Below are 16,809 nucleotides of genomic sequence, written 5' to 3'. Positions count from 1 at the left end.
CTCACTGACCATCACTCAAAGCTCTCCTAGTCTGAGTAACACTGCATCAGTGACCCCAGGAGAGCATAATCATGTGGAAACACAGGCCTAGAACTAACTTCATGTCAACTAAAAAAAATTGCGTCTATATTCCTAACCTTGTTTTTAAAAAAAGGCATTGTTTGAATGTTGTTTGTCTATTAATCAAGATTGAGTTTTCCAAAAATTAAACTAACATGTGTTTTATATTTTTATATGCTTTGCAGCACACATAATACTTGCATATATTATGGCACAAAATTTTGAAAACTACCTTGTAAGGTAATTAGGACCAATATTACTAGTTTACAGATAAGAAGTTGAAGTCCAAAGAACTCAAATGTCTGGTGTAATGCCACAGAGTGACAGAATAGGAGCTAGAACCTCAATCTTTGAATTCTTCACCCACTGGTCTTTCTACTATTCCATGTGCTGCTATATTTTTGCAAAGGACATAGTTCAGGCTCAGTAAATACTTGCTGTTATCAAATACAGAAAAACCACCATGTACCTTAGCATAAAGGAAACTGCTTTATCACGCAGTGGAGTTAAAGAAAAAAACCAAAGTTAAGATATGTGCATATTGAGACAATAAAAATTGCCAATGTCTGGTAAACATGTAGGAGTCTGACTTGCATAACGCTTTCTGCTAATCTAAAGAGAACCAATATTATGTATTGATTTGTGTGTTAAATATAGAATGGCTGGTTCTGAATTTTGAATCACCTGACTGGATTATGTCTCAGGATTCTATCTAATAAAAAAAAATCAACTCTTTTTAAGCAGACAGCAGGTATAAGGCTCTGCAGAATGTCTACCAGCTCTAATGTTTACTATAGTTGGATTCACTGTTTACACTCCAAAGCTCTTATGTCTACCTCACTTCCAAATAATAGATACACTCATGGGTGTCACCAACACTGAAGAAAACTATGCAATTTTCATCAATATTTCTCTAAGTCTTTACATCTGTCCCTAAATGTAAGTGTGAAATTTACCTTGAAATTACACAGAAATAGTCAGCGTCCATCAGTGCTGACAAAAGGGGGACAAAGTTAACGGGATTTTTAAAAAGATTATGATTTTTAAAGTTGACTGGAGTTTGAGATTGTTACATTAATCTCTAGATATTGCAAGAACACTACAGGTCGGCACTATAAAATATGAATTTAAACACCTCTCCTCCTGTGAGGAAAAGTGAATGCAGATTTGAAGGTAAATAAAGAAGTTTAAAACAGTAAGACAATCTGACTCACCCAGGTATCCAATCAGAGTAGCCCCAACTGTCCGTGCAGGCCCATTAAGATGTCCTGCTGAATTGTGTATCAACTTCACAGGAGTGGCATTCTCATGAGAGGAAATGCCTAACTGAAGAATAAGAAAGGAAAAAAAAAAATGTAACTATAGAAGAACAGTCTGAACATTTTATTGGAAAAGGAAAAAAAGAAAAAGAAAAAAAGACCTGACTGGTACCATATCGTTTCTTTCTCTCCTTATCAGAATACTAAAAACATGGGCATTCATGTTTTTAAAATGTATGAGCTCTTCCAATGGGTAGAAATTCACAGAAAGTAAATTAAATACAATCTGCTCAGATAAAGATGGTGAGGAGGCCTTGGAAACAGTTTGAAGGGTCTTTCTGAATGAAACTGTCATAGTTTAAAAGTTCTTATCATTCACTGCCTCACAGTACTTCTTATTAGTCAACATAATATTAGCTTCACTTCATTTCCAAGTAAACGTCACATAAATTATTCAAGTGTTTACAGATAAAACATGCCTACAGAAAGGACATGTTAAGTTTTGCACGTGTACACACTCATACATGTAATGAGCTTTCAAAGCAAACGCAATCCTAAGACTTTAATTCTACTGTTACCTGTAGAACTAAATTTACGTATAGTTCATGTTCTCTGGAAGATGGTACATGTATTTACAGACAAACGACTGTTAATACTTACTGTTCCCAAATCCTTTCCTTCCAGTCTGTTGGTCTCCTTCCCCCTGGGCTTTGCCTCCCCTAATCAGCCAAAACACCTTGCCAAGCTCACTGATGACACTCACATCACTAGACCCACTGGTCATCAGTCCTCAGTCCTAGTCTTTCTTGACCAGACATATTCGCCATGGCAAATCATGGATTTCCACCACATCAAACTCTCCTAGTTTCTCTCCTTTCTTGTTAGCTGTAGCTCCTCACTGTTTCCTGCTGGTTCTTCTTGATCTCCCCAGCTCTACAGTCCTGGATGTTCCAGGTCTCAGTCTGTCCCTTTCCACATCTAACTACACTTTGCTGAGAGCATCCAGTCTTGCGGCTTTAAATACCACCTCTGAACATCTATGGTTCAAATCTCTCCCCTGAACTTCAGATTCATATTTTCAGTGGCTTTGAGATCTCTACTAAGGTGTCTAATATGCTGCTCAATTTTCCCAAAACACAGTTCTCAATGTTCCTCTCAAAACTGCTCTTCCTGAAGTTTTCTCCAAATCAGAAAAAGTAACTCTATTTTCTTCACTGTTAGAGCAAAAAACCTCAGAGTTATCCTTGATTCCTTCCTTTCCCTTACATCTCACACCCAATCACCAAAACTATTAGCTTGATCTTCAAAACAGACCTCAAATCTATTCATTTCTCATCACAGCCACTGCTATCACCCCTGTTCACAAACCCATCATCACTCATACGAATTATTACAAAACAAAACTACTCACCTTTTTCCTACCTTTGTCTCCCTTCAATCTATTCTTAATAGAGGTCATAGTCATCCTGGCTAAAAAGTCAGTCACGACATCTCATTCGTTAGGTCTGGAACCCTGTAACGCTTCCCATGTCACTTAAAGCCAACACCTTTACCACTGCCTATAAACCCTAAGTGGTCTAGTGCCCATTACCTGTTTGAATTCCTCTCCTACTACCCGGTTTTCTCTCATTTGCTCTAGTCACACCTGCCTCCGTGGCAGGTATGTACCCTCCTCAGAGCGTTTGCACTTGTACTGCTGGGACAACTCCCCCTGCCCGCCTCCCACCCCCGATGCTGTGCCATGCCTATATTTTCATGACTTGCTGCCTTACTGCTCTCAAGTCTTCTCCAATTTCACCTTTACCATGAGGCCTCCTCTCATCATCCAATTTAACACTATAAACTGATCACTTTTTCCTTCCTTTATTTTTTTGCAGAGCACTCTTCATCTTCTAACATATCCTATGATTAGGCTATTTTCTTAGTTATTATCATTTGTCTCTCCACTACCATGTAAGAACCACAAAGGCAGGGATTTTCTCTGTATCTTCTGCTGTGACCTAAACCAAATGATACCTGGCACATAGCAATTATTTTCTTTAGTTATCTGCAGTTCAATTTAACTGCCAAAAAAAATATAAGGATTAATATAAACCATGCACTTAGAAGGAAATTCTCACTTTTCCAAATTAAGCTAATTATCTAAGCATGTTTTGGCTTAAACCCAAAGCCAAATAAAACAGATACAAACAATACATAAAAGGCATTATTTTCAGGGACTACTCATACTTGGGTGGTACCTGTAACAAAGCTCGGAAACACTGTTCCTGAGAAAAGCAGCCACAGTTTACTAGGAAATCATTCTGCTTACCTGCTTAGCGATGGCTTTGCTGTCCAACTTGTTGTACACTTTCCGGATTCTTGCCACCGTTAGGGAAGACACAGAGAGTGCATAGAGGCCAAATGATACTTTTTCTTCCGGTACTAATGACACAGGAGATGGGACTACACCTTCAGACTTTGCATCTTTACCTTCAAAAGAAGAATGATCCTTTTCAAAATTGTCACTATTTCTCCTATCCTAACACAAATTTTTATTCTTACTATTTTTAAATGGGTAGAGTTGAGAATCTATTTTTTTTTTTTAAGTTTATTTGTTTTGAGAGAGAGAGACAGAGACAGCATGAGTCAGGGAGGGGCAGAGAGAGAAATGGGGAGAGAGAATACCCAAGCAGGCTCCATGCTGTCAAGCATAGAGTCTGATGTGGGGCTCAAACTCATGAACCCTAGTTGAAATCAAGAGTCAGATGCTTAACCGAATGAGCCACCCAAGTGCCCCAAAAATCTTTTAAAGTGGAACAAGGGAGCTAAATTTAAAAACTATTCTATTTAAGTTTTCAGCTATTCATTTATTTCTCTTTAGAAAATAGAGAAAATCAGCTAGTCATAGACCTTTACATTCCAAGTTTTATTCTAGTCATAGACCTTTACATTCCAAGTTTTATTCTTAAAATGTGTTTTACAAACAGCATAATGTAAGGGGAAAGAGTTTTAACTGTTATCAAACAAATCACAAAACATTTCCTCAAGGATCAAAGGAGAAAGAGAATGAACACGAGTGGAAGGCCTGTAAGCTCTGTAGCACCAGGTATCCTCCCTGACAAGAGTGCTCAGATGGGCCTCCCTATATTCTTCTAAACAACGTAAAAAGTTAAAATAAATAAGTAAGTAAGTAAACAATGTAGCAGAGGAGTTAAGAATACAAGTTTCAGACCTAGGTGGCTTAAGTTTGAATCTCTGCTTTTATCACTTCAAAGATGCATGACCGACACATCTCTGGGCTTTAGTTTTTTCATCTGTAAAATCAGGATTAGAAAAACAGTACATAAACACCAAACTTTGGAGGAGATGAACAAACATTTATGAAGAGCTCCAGAACAACTATCTCCTTCATGTGTATTAACTTATTCGCATATACTGATGCTCAGTGTTAGCTATTACCAGATGCTATCTAAATCAAGTACGTGAGTAACAAATTACTTAGCCACAGGATTTTTATCGCTTACTACACTTATCCCAACTCTTCTGAGAGCTTCGGGAGAATGAGAATAAGAGGATGAGGGCATCACTTGGAAAGAGTATTACAAAGGAATCACAGCTTAGTATCGGTTCCTTTGACTCTACCTTTTGGGAGAAAGGACAAGAGTGGACTGTAGGAATAAAGGAATGAAGAAAATATTAATTAGTCTAAAGTAAAAAAAAAAAAAAAATACGTGTTTGTCTTTTCTGGAAACACCTCTCCTTCTTTTAACCAGAATAGATACACTTTAAAATGCTTTATGTAGTAAGAGAAATTGCAGAAAGAAGGCTGTGGTTAGACTCTTAGAGGGTACGCACATCTTGGAGCCAATAAGATAAACTAGAAAATTAGTGATGGGGCATGAAGACAATCAGGAAAGAATAGCATGATCAGTGGAGGAGAGCATTTGGAACAGGAGTGAGTGGTGAACACTATCACACTGAAGAAAAGTGAAGGAGAAGGCTTTTTTAAAGATAAACTTAATGTAGAACCGTATATACGCCCTACATGTAAACCTGTATGTACAGATGTACATGCACTTATTCATGTATCTACATGGCAGGAGATAAGTTTTACACAACTTTAAAGAATAAGTTACTCACATGGCATACATACGGCCTGAAAGCTTCCAACATAATTTGGTCCCAGTTCATAAATGGTAGTAACATTTGAAGGAGGTAAAACTTCTTCCAGAAAATGCGTGGGTCCCAGGCGCCAAACCAGTGAAGCAATCTGGCGCTGGGCAGGTGGAGTGCCAACATACGCATAGACTGTGCTGACCACTGGTGGGTTTGCAGAACCCGAACCCCCAGGGGTACTGTGAACATAATGCAGCTGTAAGAAGAGTGAAAGCAACGTGTGAGATAGAACAAAAAGAACCCCACTTTCATCAGGAAAATAGCTACTTTTTGTGTATAGCTTCCAATTCCTAAGGTCATCCAACTTTATAAATGTACAAAAGAGGCTGGGTTGAGAGCTATGAGGAAGGCCAAGATTCTGGAAGCTGATGTGGAAGAAGGATTTGTTATCATCCAACTCTTAGATATAAACTATCTAACGCCAGAAAGGGCAACATCAAATACAGAGTTACTGTTACTGTCTGGGTAGTTTCCATATCAAATTAATGATGCTTGCATGAAATTTTGAGGTTGATATAAAAAGAGAGTTTCCCTACTATAGAATTCAAGTAGTCTTGAAATTATCTGGGTTACCTTCAATCTGAGTCTGTCAACTAAAATAATTCATGAAGAGTGTTTTATAATGGGTAAAGCGCTATAGAAATTATAAAAATTAACAGTCTATTATATAATTTATACACACACATTTTAATCTCAACATAAAACACATTCTCACACTAGTGTTTACTGACAAGTTGCCAAAATTATCATTCAATTCATTTAATAATAAATAGATAAAGTATAAGAGATAATCAAGAAATCAAGTTGTTTCTTGTGGTACAGGCAGCTTTCTATCGCTTGATAGTATGAAGGACATTTCGGTTGATCGTTTTGTTCTAACAACTGTCCTAGCTTCAGATCACATCTATCGTTCCATATATTACAGTTCCCAGTGATGTTAATAGCATGAGTGTGGAGACCAACACGTGGCCTAAAGTTGGTTTCACAGGACGGTTGACTTCTAACAGGCATAGTGATGATGATGATGATGATGATGATGTAAAAAAAAAAAATCAATGAAAAATCTCCTACCTCTCGATTCTAGAAGCTGAGGACATTTTTATTTTAAAAAATAATAAAAATAACAAAGAAGCAAACTCCCAGAGAATCTACAAGCCCATTTCAAATGCAATCATGTGTACAAAGGAATAAATTACTATTCCCACAGAATGCATTTTAGTGTTTATCATATTGAAACACAATGTCACAATAAGATATCATTAACGAAGGAAATGTCTTCAAGGAAGCTGTCGATTTCACTGCCTTTTAAACTTTAATTCACACAAAAGGACAAACTTTGCTTTTGTTGCTTTCAAGTGATAATCGCTATAAAAACAGATACTATCCTTTAGAAGCTAATGTGTGATTTCAACAGGTTGCTAGCTGAGTTCTATCGAAAGTAACTAGCAGCATTCATCCTGATGCAAAAAAGGAACTTTTGACTCTTTATTGGTTATTTCAACTCTCTTGCCTCTCTTCTGAATATTATAGTGTATCTATATCTAAAGTAATACTTACATACTCATTCATTCAGCAAACAGTAATGGAACACCTACTACTAATTATCAAGGGACTAATCTGGGTGATCTGAGAACAAAGAAGACTAAAAACAATTCCAGCTCTGAAAGAATATAGAGTCTACTGGAACGCATAACAACAATGAAGTGACAAAACAGTGTGTTTCATAGGTTATTTAGGCATCCTTCAACTGGTTTTTCTGTTGTGAAGAATCACTTAGCAATCTGGCTCAAGCGCTGACATATTCACTAACTTCTTTAGTACCCTGAACCTCTTCTTTCTATTCTTCTCAAATAAATTGATATGAATTAGCCAGCCACATGACTCTTAAACATATTGTTCAAATGGGTACTAAAGGTCAATTTAAAATTAAGACAGCAATTTAAAATATACCCCCTCGCAAACACACATACACAGAAACACACCCACCCCTAAACTACCTGGTAAAGCAGGTTGACTTACAGGCACGAGTCTGCTTACCTTCACAGTGTTAACAAGCTGTCCGTCAATATAGAGGGCTGCAGTACTGTTTTTCAGCATGCCTTTGCTCATCACCAAAACCAGATGATGCCACTGTCCCTCAACTATAAGTTCCCCACATCGGAAGCGGGCACAGCATGGGAGAATCTCATAAAAAGAGGATTCTTCACTAAAATCATCAACTAAAATAAAGAGGAAAAAAGAAACAAAAAAACTCAACACCCTCATTCTAACAATTACTCATATATAGATCTTGACTTTATGTTCAAATATAATGATGATGTAAATGAAAATACCCTATCCATTTAACAGCTTTATCTGCAGGAAGAAGTAAAACCTGAGATCTATTTTGCCTTCTTCTGCTCAAGATATAGTTATAATCAAATAAAGTTATAATAGATGATGAAATAAATAAATAAAACAGATAATAAAATAAAGTTACAGGAGACAACAAAAAGAGGCTAATTGATTATTACCTGTCATAAAAGGTCTGTTATAAAAGGTCGTTTTAAATTCTCATTTGCCATGCATTTGGTTACAACATTGGTTAGAAAATTAAAAATTTTACTCTTGCTATATGCTCTGCTCAATGATACAAGAGTCCAACTATTTGTTCTTAGTGTGCGGCTATACTGCTCTGGCCCCTGCCTGATGACACCTGAGAGTAGGGAGGTGATTTATGGAGTGGAAAGCTTTATTTGTTCATTCATTCATTCATTCATTCATTTCAAAATTTTAATTCTGGTAAAGTGAACATACTGTGTGTCTAATACAGTGATTCAACAATTCTGGGCATTACATAGTGCTCCTCATATTAAGTGTACTATTCAAACTTCTCCTATTTTACTCATCCCCTACCTACCTTCCCTCAGTTAGTTAAGAGTCTGTTTCTTGATTTGTCTTATTTTCTCCTTTGTTCCTTCGTTTTGCTTCTTACTTTCCACATGAGTGAAATCATATGGTATTTGTCTTTTTCCGACTCACTTATTTCACTGAGCTTAATGCCCTATAGTTTCCATCCATGTTGTTACAAATGGCAAAAACTCATCCTCTGTTATGGCTGAGTAATATTCCATTGTATATATATGTATGTATGTGTGTGTATATATCATATCTTCTTTATCCATTCATCTATTGACAGACACTTGGGTTGGTTCCATTATCTTGGCTATTGTAAATAATGCTGCTATAAACACAGGGGCACATGTAGCTTTTTGAATTAATGTTTTATTTTCCTTTTTAAAAAATTTTTATTTTAAGAGAGAGTATGTATGCAAATGGAGAAGGAGCAGAGGGAGGCAGGGAGAGAATCTCAAGCAGGCTCCACACTCAGTGCAGAGCCCGACATGGGGCTTGATCTCCCAACCATGATATCATGACCTGAGCCAAAATCAAGAATTAGACACTTGATGGACTGAGCCACCCAGGTGCCCCTAATGTTTTCGTTTTCTTTTCGTAAATATCCAGTAGTGGAATTACTGGATCATATGGTAATTCTATTTTTAAGTTTTTTGAGGAAAGGTCATACTGTTTTCCACAGTGGCTGCATGGAAAGGTATTTTTTGATCCAAGTTTCCTCCTTCACCAGACAACTCTGATTATTTCCTAAAATTCTGCAATCACTTCCTGACTCCAATCTGGTTTCTCTCTGCTACCCAGTATGTTGCCTGATCTTGCCAGGAAATAATGGGTCAATATTAATTCAACCTTAATGTTAAGCTAATTAAAAATTAATTTAATTTTTAAGCATTCAAGAAGTGATGAGACAACAGTGTATATCCAGATGTTAAAAACTCACTGCTCCACCCTCCCCACGAAAAGCCTTAAAAAGAGCTAATCTGTAACCATGTAACATACAGCAGATTCACCGTTTTTCAGGATAAGTACATATAAGGAAATACACTAAAAGATAAAACTTTAAATTATACGAAGAAAGAATTACAAATAAAATACTAATTTTTAGAATCTTAAAATATCTGCATATACTGACAGGCCAAGATTACATTTTAAAATGACAATTCAGAATATACATCTATTGATGAATTAAGAAAAGCAGAATCTAATCGATAGGTGATCTGATACAGGAACAGAATTGAACAACCTAGATGAAAAGCGGGGTCAAACAGCTTTGAAAGGTCTACTGTATAGACCAAAGGATGTGAAAGAAAAGATAAAAGGCATGGGTGAAACCAAGAACTCTTCCCTTTCCCTTCCTGTTAATAGACTGAATCTTCTCCAGAATTGTAGAAGATTTTACTCACAAAAATTTTCTGAGTTTCACATTCTGGATCAGGCTTAGTCTAAGCCACATCCAGCATTCAGTGGTATGTCAGGAGATCTTGGTGAGCCAACTGGTTTCTGACAACTCTTAATTACCTAGGCTTAATGGGCTACAGCTGTTCAGAGGATGGATCCTTGTAGTAGTAACATCATCTAAAGCTAATGTATCTATTCCTGTAATTTCTAGTGATATATGGACTACAGTAGTCTTGCAAATGACATTTCATGAAAATGATATAGAGTTAGAAAACATTCTCCTAGTTTAAGGAAATATCCCTAGACCCATTCCTTAACTTTTCCATTAAATTCTATTCTTTTTCCAAATTCCCCATTATTATTCACTTTACTTATTATTTTCTCATCATTTCCCTTTCTCATATTTTCCTCTTTTTTCTTGTTCGTTTGTTCATTTGTTCATTCACTCATACTTTTACAGAATATTTTACATGTTTTAGGTGGCAGGGCTGCCTAGATTACTAAGGTAATAAATTACATTGTGTAATATAATTTACCACAGTTCTAGTAGGGTAACCAAAGACAAATATAAAGAATTAAAATCTTGGAAGTCCAGATAACTGATAAAAAAATTAAGATGGGGCACCTGGGTGGTTCAGTCGGTTAAGTGTCTAACTTCGGCTCAAGTCACGATCAAATGACTCTCGAGTGCGAGCCCCGCCTTGGGCTCTGTGCTGACAGCTCAGAGCCTGGAGCCAGCCTGCTTTGGATTCTGTGTCTCCCTCTCTCTCTCTGCCCCTCCCCTGCCCCTGCTCCCTCTCTCTCTCTCAAAAATAAACAAACATTTAAAAAATTAAAAAAAAAAATTAAGATCCATGACAGTGGGCATTAGAGGAAGGGGAGATTCAAGAAATATGAAGGAAGGGGTGCCAGGGTAGCTCAGTTGGTTGAACATCCCACTCTTGATCTTGGCTCAGGTCATTATCTCATGGTTTGTGGGTCTGAGCCCTGTGTCAGGCTCTGCAAAGTGGAGCCTTCTTGGGATTCTCTCTCTTCCTCTCTCTCTCTCTCTCTCTCTCTCTCAATATAAGTAAATAAACATTAAAAAAAATATGAAGGAAGCACATGTAGTAAGACTTAGCGGAAGGGGTGATATTGAGATTTTTAGCTGGGCTAAACTGGTAGTGGGGAGTGTCATTTAGCAAGCAGGAAAACAGAAAGAGATGCAGGTTTTATAAAGAAGAAACATTCCATATGAGCTGTATTCATATGAATGTCTAACTTGCAGTTAAAATATGAGGAGACGGACACCTGAATGGCTCAGTAGGTTAAGCATCGAACTCTTGGTATTGACTCAGGTCATGATCTCTCAGTTTCATGAGTTTGATCCCTGTGTTGGGCTCTACACTGGCAGCACAGAGCCTGCTTGCGATTCTCTCTCTCTCCCTCGCTCTCTGCTCCTCCCCACTCACATCTCTCTCTCTCTAATAAATACACTTAAAAAAAATAAAAAATGAAACAAAAAATGAGAAATCCTGGGATACAGACAAACAAACAAAAATTAATTCTGGAACTGCTGGGATTAAAAAGACCTAAATTTAACAGACACAGATTTTTTTTTTCTCTCAAGACAGCAGGATGAGTACAAAGACTAAAGATGAAAACTTGGAGAATACTAATTTGAAGTGGAAGATGGAAAAGAAAAGTGTTGAAGGAAAAGTATAAAAAGGAGGTCAAAAGAGTGGGTATCTGCAAGACTGAAGAGAGTTTAAATTAGGAGGAAAAACATCAACAGGATCAAATAAAGCGTCCTTGTAAGAATTTTAAAGCAGTGACATTGTATTGATGCCTGCCTCTGTGCTAGTCATGAAGAATATTAAGAAAAAAGGCCTTACCACCTAATTAAGCTAACATTCAAATTTTTGAATACCAATATGTGAAGCAGTATGTGGTATTATTCAGTTAATTAAAAGGTAAATTTAGTAGATGATAAAAAAAAGAGGTATACTTATATTACAAATGCTTATATTCAGAGCAAAGAACATTCAGTAAACTGAAAGTTATATTATATGTTGTTTAAATCATTTAGAAAGATATTCATGAATGTCTTGAGTTTGAAGTTCTGTTGGATAGCAACGTAACATTATGGCATGTCGGAGAGAATTAGGATTATTAAATGGTACGTATTAAGTCTTGAAGGTAAGTGATGGATAAAGTAATTAAAATGTTATTGTGTCTAGCACAGAGTGGCACATATGGTAGGCAGGTGCTCGATGAATATTCATTAGTTAAGCAGAATTCATGGTCAATGAAAATCCTTACTAAAATATATCAAACAAGCAATCTGCTTTCCTAGTGAAAGCTGCGATTTCTTGGCAAGTAGAGATGACTCTTTATTTTAGGAACTATATCCATTGTTTTCTATCTAAGTCTCTTTGAAAAGTGCCTTAAAATTCACTGGTAAACAATATTCAACATTTCATATAACCTGTTCTATAATAGTTTAAACTGGAAAAGAATTACTAGCTGGACATTAAAGATGAGTATTATAATGATGTTTAATATTTTCAATGTTTACAGGAAGCAAAAAGAAACAGATACTGACCATAGTTTTGGAGTAGTTCCTCTTTGGTGGAGACAATCAGAGATCGGTCTTTTGCTGACAGAACGACGGCAAGGCACACGTAATGCTGCTCAGAAGAATTTGCTCGGCGCACAATAGTAAGAAGTCTGACAGGGTGGTTATTTGGAGGAGAACTAAAATGTTCAATACAAAACCAGCTAGAGTAGCTTAAGCCAGATGGAGGAGGGAAGAATCTTTCACCTAAAATAAAAAGAGAAAAATAACAACGAAAGAGTGTGTTGGTTCGTACGTACATTTTAAAGAGAAGGCAATAAACTCTAAAGAAAATAGAGCCTACTAAAAAACAACGAATCTCAGGAGCAAAGTAAGTAATATTTACCGGAACCAATGCCGCTGACCACGGCCCCATCGGTAAGACCTGTTGTGACAGCATTGTTTGTGGGGGCATTATGGGGGGCCAAACTGGGCAGGAACAAGCAGCTATTAAGAAAAGACAATGTACATATTAGAGATCAACCATTTTCTTCTCTTATCACTATGCGCTTACCATAGTGAAATAAACTGTCATCATTTCAGGGTAACTTGAGCGAAGAGATCATGGAATAAATCTGCATGCCTAATAAAGTCCTTCCCTTATTTTAAATACGTACGAGTGCTGAAAGATATACTTTACAAAATCTCCAATGGCATCACTTTTATTTTAAATTAAAAAAAAAAATCAAAGTATAGGTCGCATATGGTAAAATGTACCAATGTACAAGCATGTTCAAGACACCTGGAACCATTTCATCACTGCCGAAAAATTCCCTTGTGCCCTTTTCCAGTGAGTCATCTTCTTCTGTTCTGATTGGTTCTGACTATGCCAAAATAGGTTTTAATCCACCATTCAATAATAACCCATGACAGTGTTCTTAAAACACAAATTATATATAGTTTTATGTATAGTTTACATATAATTTTAGATTGGTGTATATGAATCCCACAGACAACTAGTATAGACATAGATCTATCAATATTAGCATTTGTGTCTGTTTTGAAGCTCATGGATTTTATAAGTTCTTCTAGATTCTCCATAGATTCTTTATTGTTGCTTCTGCTACTAAAGCATTTTCTGCCACTTGAAATTACTCATTTGATGTAATAGTCATTGACTATTTACGATGTTTAAGGTACTAAACTAGGTAATTTATGGAAAAGGATGATGATTAAACCCAAAGAGCTTCTAATATAATTTTAATTTGCACGTGACCTATTGTTCTAAATCAAAGGTTGACGAACATTTTCTGGGAGGGCCGGATCATAAACATTTTATGCTTTGCAGACCAGAGAGTTTGTCATGACTATTGAACTCTGCCATTCTAGCATGAAAGCTGCCACACACAATACTTACATAATTGACTGTGGCTATGTTAAAATAAAACCTTATTTACCAAACAACAACAAAAAAAAGTTTACAAAAAAAAAAAAATTGTACCATGGATCTTAGATTACTGACTCCTTTAACATATCAACTTATTCAATATAATAATTCAAAATAATTAAATCTAGGGGCGCTTGAGTGGTTTAGTCGGTTAAACATCTGACTTCAGCTCAGGTCATGATCTTGCCTTTCGTGGGTTTGAGCCCCGTGTCGGGCTGTGCTGACAAGCTCAGAGCCTGGAGCCTTCTTTGGATTCTGTATCTCTCTCTCTCTGCCCCTCTCCTACTCGCTCTGTCTCCCTCTTTCTCAAAAATAAACATTAAAAAAACATTTTTAAATAAAAAAAATAAATGAAAATAATTAAATCTAAAAACCTTAAAATAACATGCTCAAAGAACTCAATCATTTGGGAATACAAAATATATAGCATATTTTAACTAAGTATTTTTAAAACCAAGGATCGATTTGTCAAAGGCAAGTAGGAGGCATAAAATAATACAATAAGGCTTGGCTACCCTGCAAATTCCTTACCCAAACCCTTCAAGGGATGTGTCAAATTCAACAAAAGCTGGAGTAACTGATGACCCATGAAGTCTGATGTCATGTGGGGTTGTCATGGAGACCAGACACTTCACCCTAGTTAGGGGTACAGTACTTCCTTCTGCAGATTTTACCAGGCTCTTGCTTATCCGGTAATGGTTATCTTCATGTAAGCTGAAAACATTATCAGAACCCAGGCCTTCCATAGATGTGATCATGCTACCTGTAAGTCAAAGAAAATCTCTTGGGAAAAAATACCATGTAGATTTTTAAAATAATTGCTTTACAAGGTTGACTTATTTTTAAATACCACTCTTTAGTTTCAGTATATGTAATAATTTTATTCTTACACATCAAAGCTAATATCCAGTTTTAATGTATTTTATGCTCATTTTTCAACTTAAATAGAATGTGTTTCCTTTTCTACTTATTACTAAAGGCATAAACACATTGCAGGATATGTTGTGGAAAACTACAGAGTACAAATAAGAATAAAAATTTCCAGTAACCACTATCCAAACTACTGTTACAATGTAATTCACTTATAAATTATAGATCATGTTTTTAAAAACCAGATTAGATTATACTTTTATTTCACAAATTATTATTTCTCTTTCACAAGAAAGCACAATATTCAAGAAGGATTACAATGGAAAGAGATGGGTCATCTTTATTAAAAAAAAAAAATCAGAAATAAATAGCAAAAACTTGTTTCTCTCCCATTTTCTCCCTACTTTTCACTCTTCCCTTACAACCATTACAATCAAATATATAAACACAAAATTAGTTGAATTAAAAAAATCCTATATGCATGCAGATGGTGACAGTTTGAAGAATAAAGAGAGAAATTTTAAACAAACTGGTCTGTTTTTTAGGAAGATATTACAAATGTAATGAATGGAGAAAATATTCTCTCTCAAGATAAACCACACAAATGTAACTGTTTTCTCTCTTAACTGTGCTAGTGCTTTAACTGTGCTAAGCATTCAGGCAACTCTAGATGTATTTCAATATTCTCTTAGAGAAAGGAACTATTTTTGTTTCTATGCTTTGCGAAGGAAATCACAATTCAATTCAAACTGTGTTAAGTACAAAAACGACAGTAACAAAAAAGTATATACACATCTAGGGGAGGTATAGTGATAGATAATGTAAAACTGAAATACTTTGTTTGCCAATAAGACGACGCTGGAACTCAAAACATCTTAGCTTCCAAAACACAGCGTTCACTAATCACGGATGATAAGTGGCAGGGGGTAAAAAGTTAAGACTGAAATAACAGTTGGTGGGTGCTTAATCTTTGGCATTCTCACCTGAAAGAACTCGGGGATGACCCACGTGATCACTACATCCTTTCAGGGCGGCTGTTCTACTTTCCTAAGTTTTATGCTTTCCTGCTTCGCTAGTAGTGGTTACTTCAATCCATCCAAACAAACGCCAATCATACGGCTAACGATTATACAGAATGAATCGTAAAGGGAAAAAACCCAACAAAACCACAGAATTCGCTTCGGGAGGAAAGGTGGTGCAGGGTGCAGAATTCTCCCGTGCCTGGGGTGGAATCTGCTGGGCATCTGTTCACTGCCACGGTCCCCGCCAGACTGGTAGGCAGGCGGTGCCTGCACTCTGGCCGCCAGCAGCCTCCCAACAGCCCAAGGCGCAAACTCCCCTCAGGGGCACCTCCTCAGCAGTGCTACCACATACCTGTCTACCCAAGTGCCATCTGCTGCTGCTGGCATTTCAGCCCGTCTTCTCTGCGCTGGCTATTGCCAGTGTGCCAGATGTCAAGGTCCACAGGAGAGACCCATCTAACACCCCACTTCTCCTTCTAGGATCACCTTTCACCTCCACTTCACTCCAGAGCCACAGGTTAGGCATGGTCCTTTTCTCTGTTCCACTCCTCCAGTTTTTATCGCCACTGTCTCCCCCGCCCCCCGCGCCCTCCAGTTCACTCCTTTTCTCTCACTACATTTGCTTTTTTGGCCTACTTGTTATTCTCCAGTCCAGTGATCGATCCCTTTTCTCCCAGCCTGTCACTGGCCACCTGGTCTCACACTTCCCTACTCAACCTATACTCCTTGATATATCTCTCTCTTCAACGCCTTTTAACAGTATTTTTGACATCCTATCCTCCATATCCTCCTGCAGGAGCTGTCCTGCAAACCCGTGGCCTGTTAGGAATCTAGCGACCGCTCTAGTTCAGGCGGCAAAGGCTACTTGAAAGAGGCAAAGACATTATGAATCCTCTGAGAAAGAGGTACTATCTCGTCCAGGCCAAGTGTTACTCTGCTAGTCATTCTCATCTCCTCTGGACCCTGCTTACATCGTGATTCCTTGTTCACCCCCAGCTGCCCCTTCTTCAGACAACCAGATTTTATGTTTCCTCATTTAAATAACAACAATCCCTTTCCTTTCCTTTTTTTTTTCACAGTAAAACTTGTTGAGGTAGTATTTATTCCCTACATGATTTTCATCTACAAAATAACCAAAAAAGGCAGCTTCAAAGGTCAACTTAC

The 16,809-nt window shown here is 37.1% G+C and overlaps 1 protein-coding gene across 14 annotated transcripts in view; it reads right to left on the bottom strand.

Annotated features, from left to right (window-relative positions):
- WDFY3 (WD repeat and FYVE domain containing 3) overlaps positions 1 to 16,809 on the bottom strand; it is a 276,232-nt gene that overhangs the window by 94,779 nt on the left and 164,644 nt on the right. For all 14 annotated transcript variants that reach the window (XM_027059971.2, XM_027059983.2, XM_027059961.2 and 11 more), the window contains 7 exons: positions 14,285 to 14,516; positions 12,713 to 12,813; positions 12,355 to 12,573; positions 7,515 to 7,696; positions 5,442 to 5,673; positions 3,631 to 3,791; positions 1,275 to 1,386 (listed from right to left, as the gene is read on the bottom strand). In XM_027059971.2, the coding sequence (XP_026915772.1) occupies positions 1,275 to 1,386; positions 3,631 to 3,791; positions 5,442 to 5,673; positions 7,515 to 7,696; positions 12,355 to 12,573; positions 12,713 to 12,813; positions 14,285 to 14,516 (1,239 nt within the window). The remainder of the gene's footprint in view (positions 1 to 1,274; positions 1,387 to 3,630; positions 3,792 to 5,441; positions 5,674 to 7,514; positions 7,697 to 12,354; positions 12,574 to 12,712; positions 12,814 to 14,284; positions 14,517 to 16,809) is intronic.

Source organism: Acinonyx jubatus, chromosome B1 (assembly GCF_027475565.1).
Source record: "Acinonyx jubatus isolate Ajub_Pintada_27869175 chromosome B1, VMU_Ajub_asm_v1.0, whole genome shotgun sequence".
NCBI lineage: Eukaryota > Metazoa > Chordata > Mammalia > Carnivora > Felidae > Acinonyx > Acinonyx jubatus.
The sequence above is the reverse complement of the archived record's forward strand: the minus strand, read 5'-3'. Positions and strand labels throughout refer to the sequence as shown.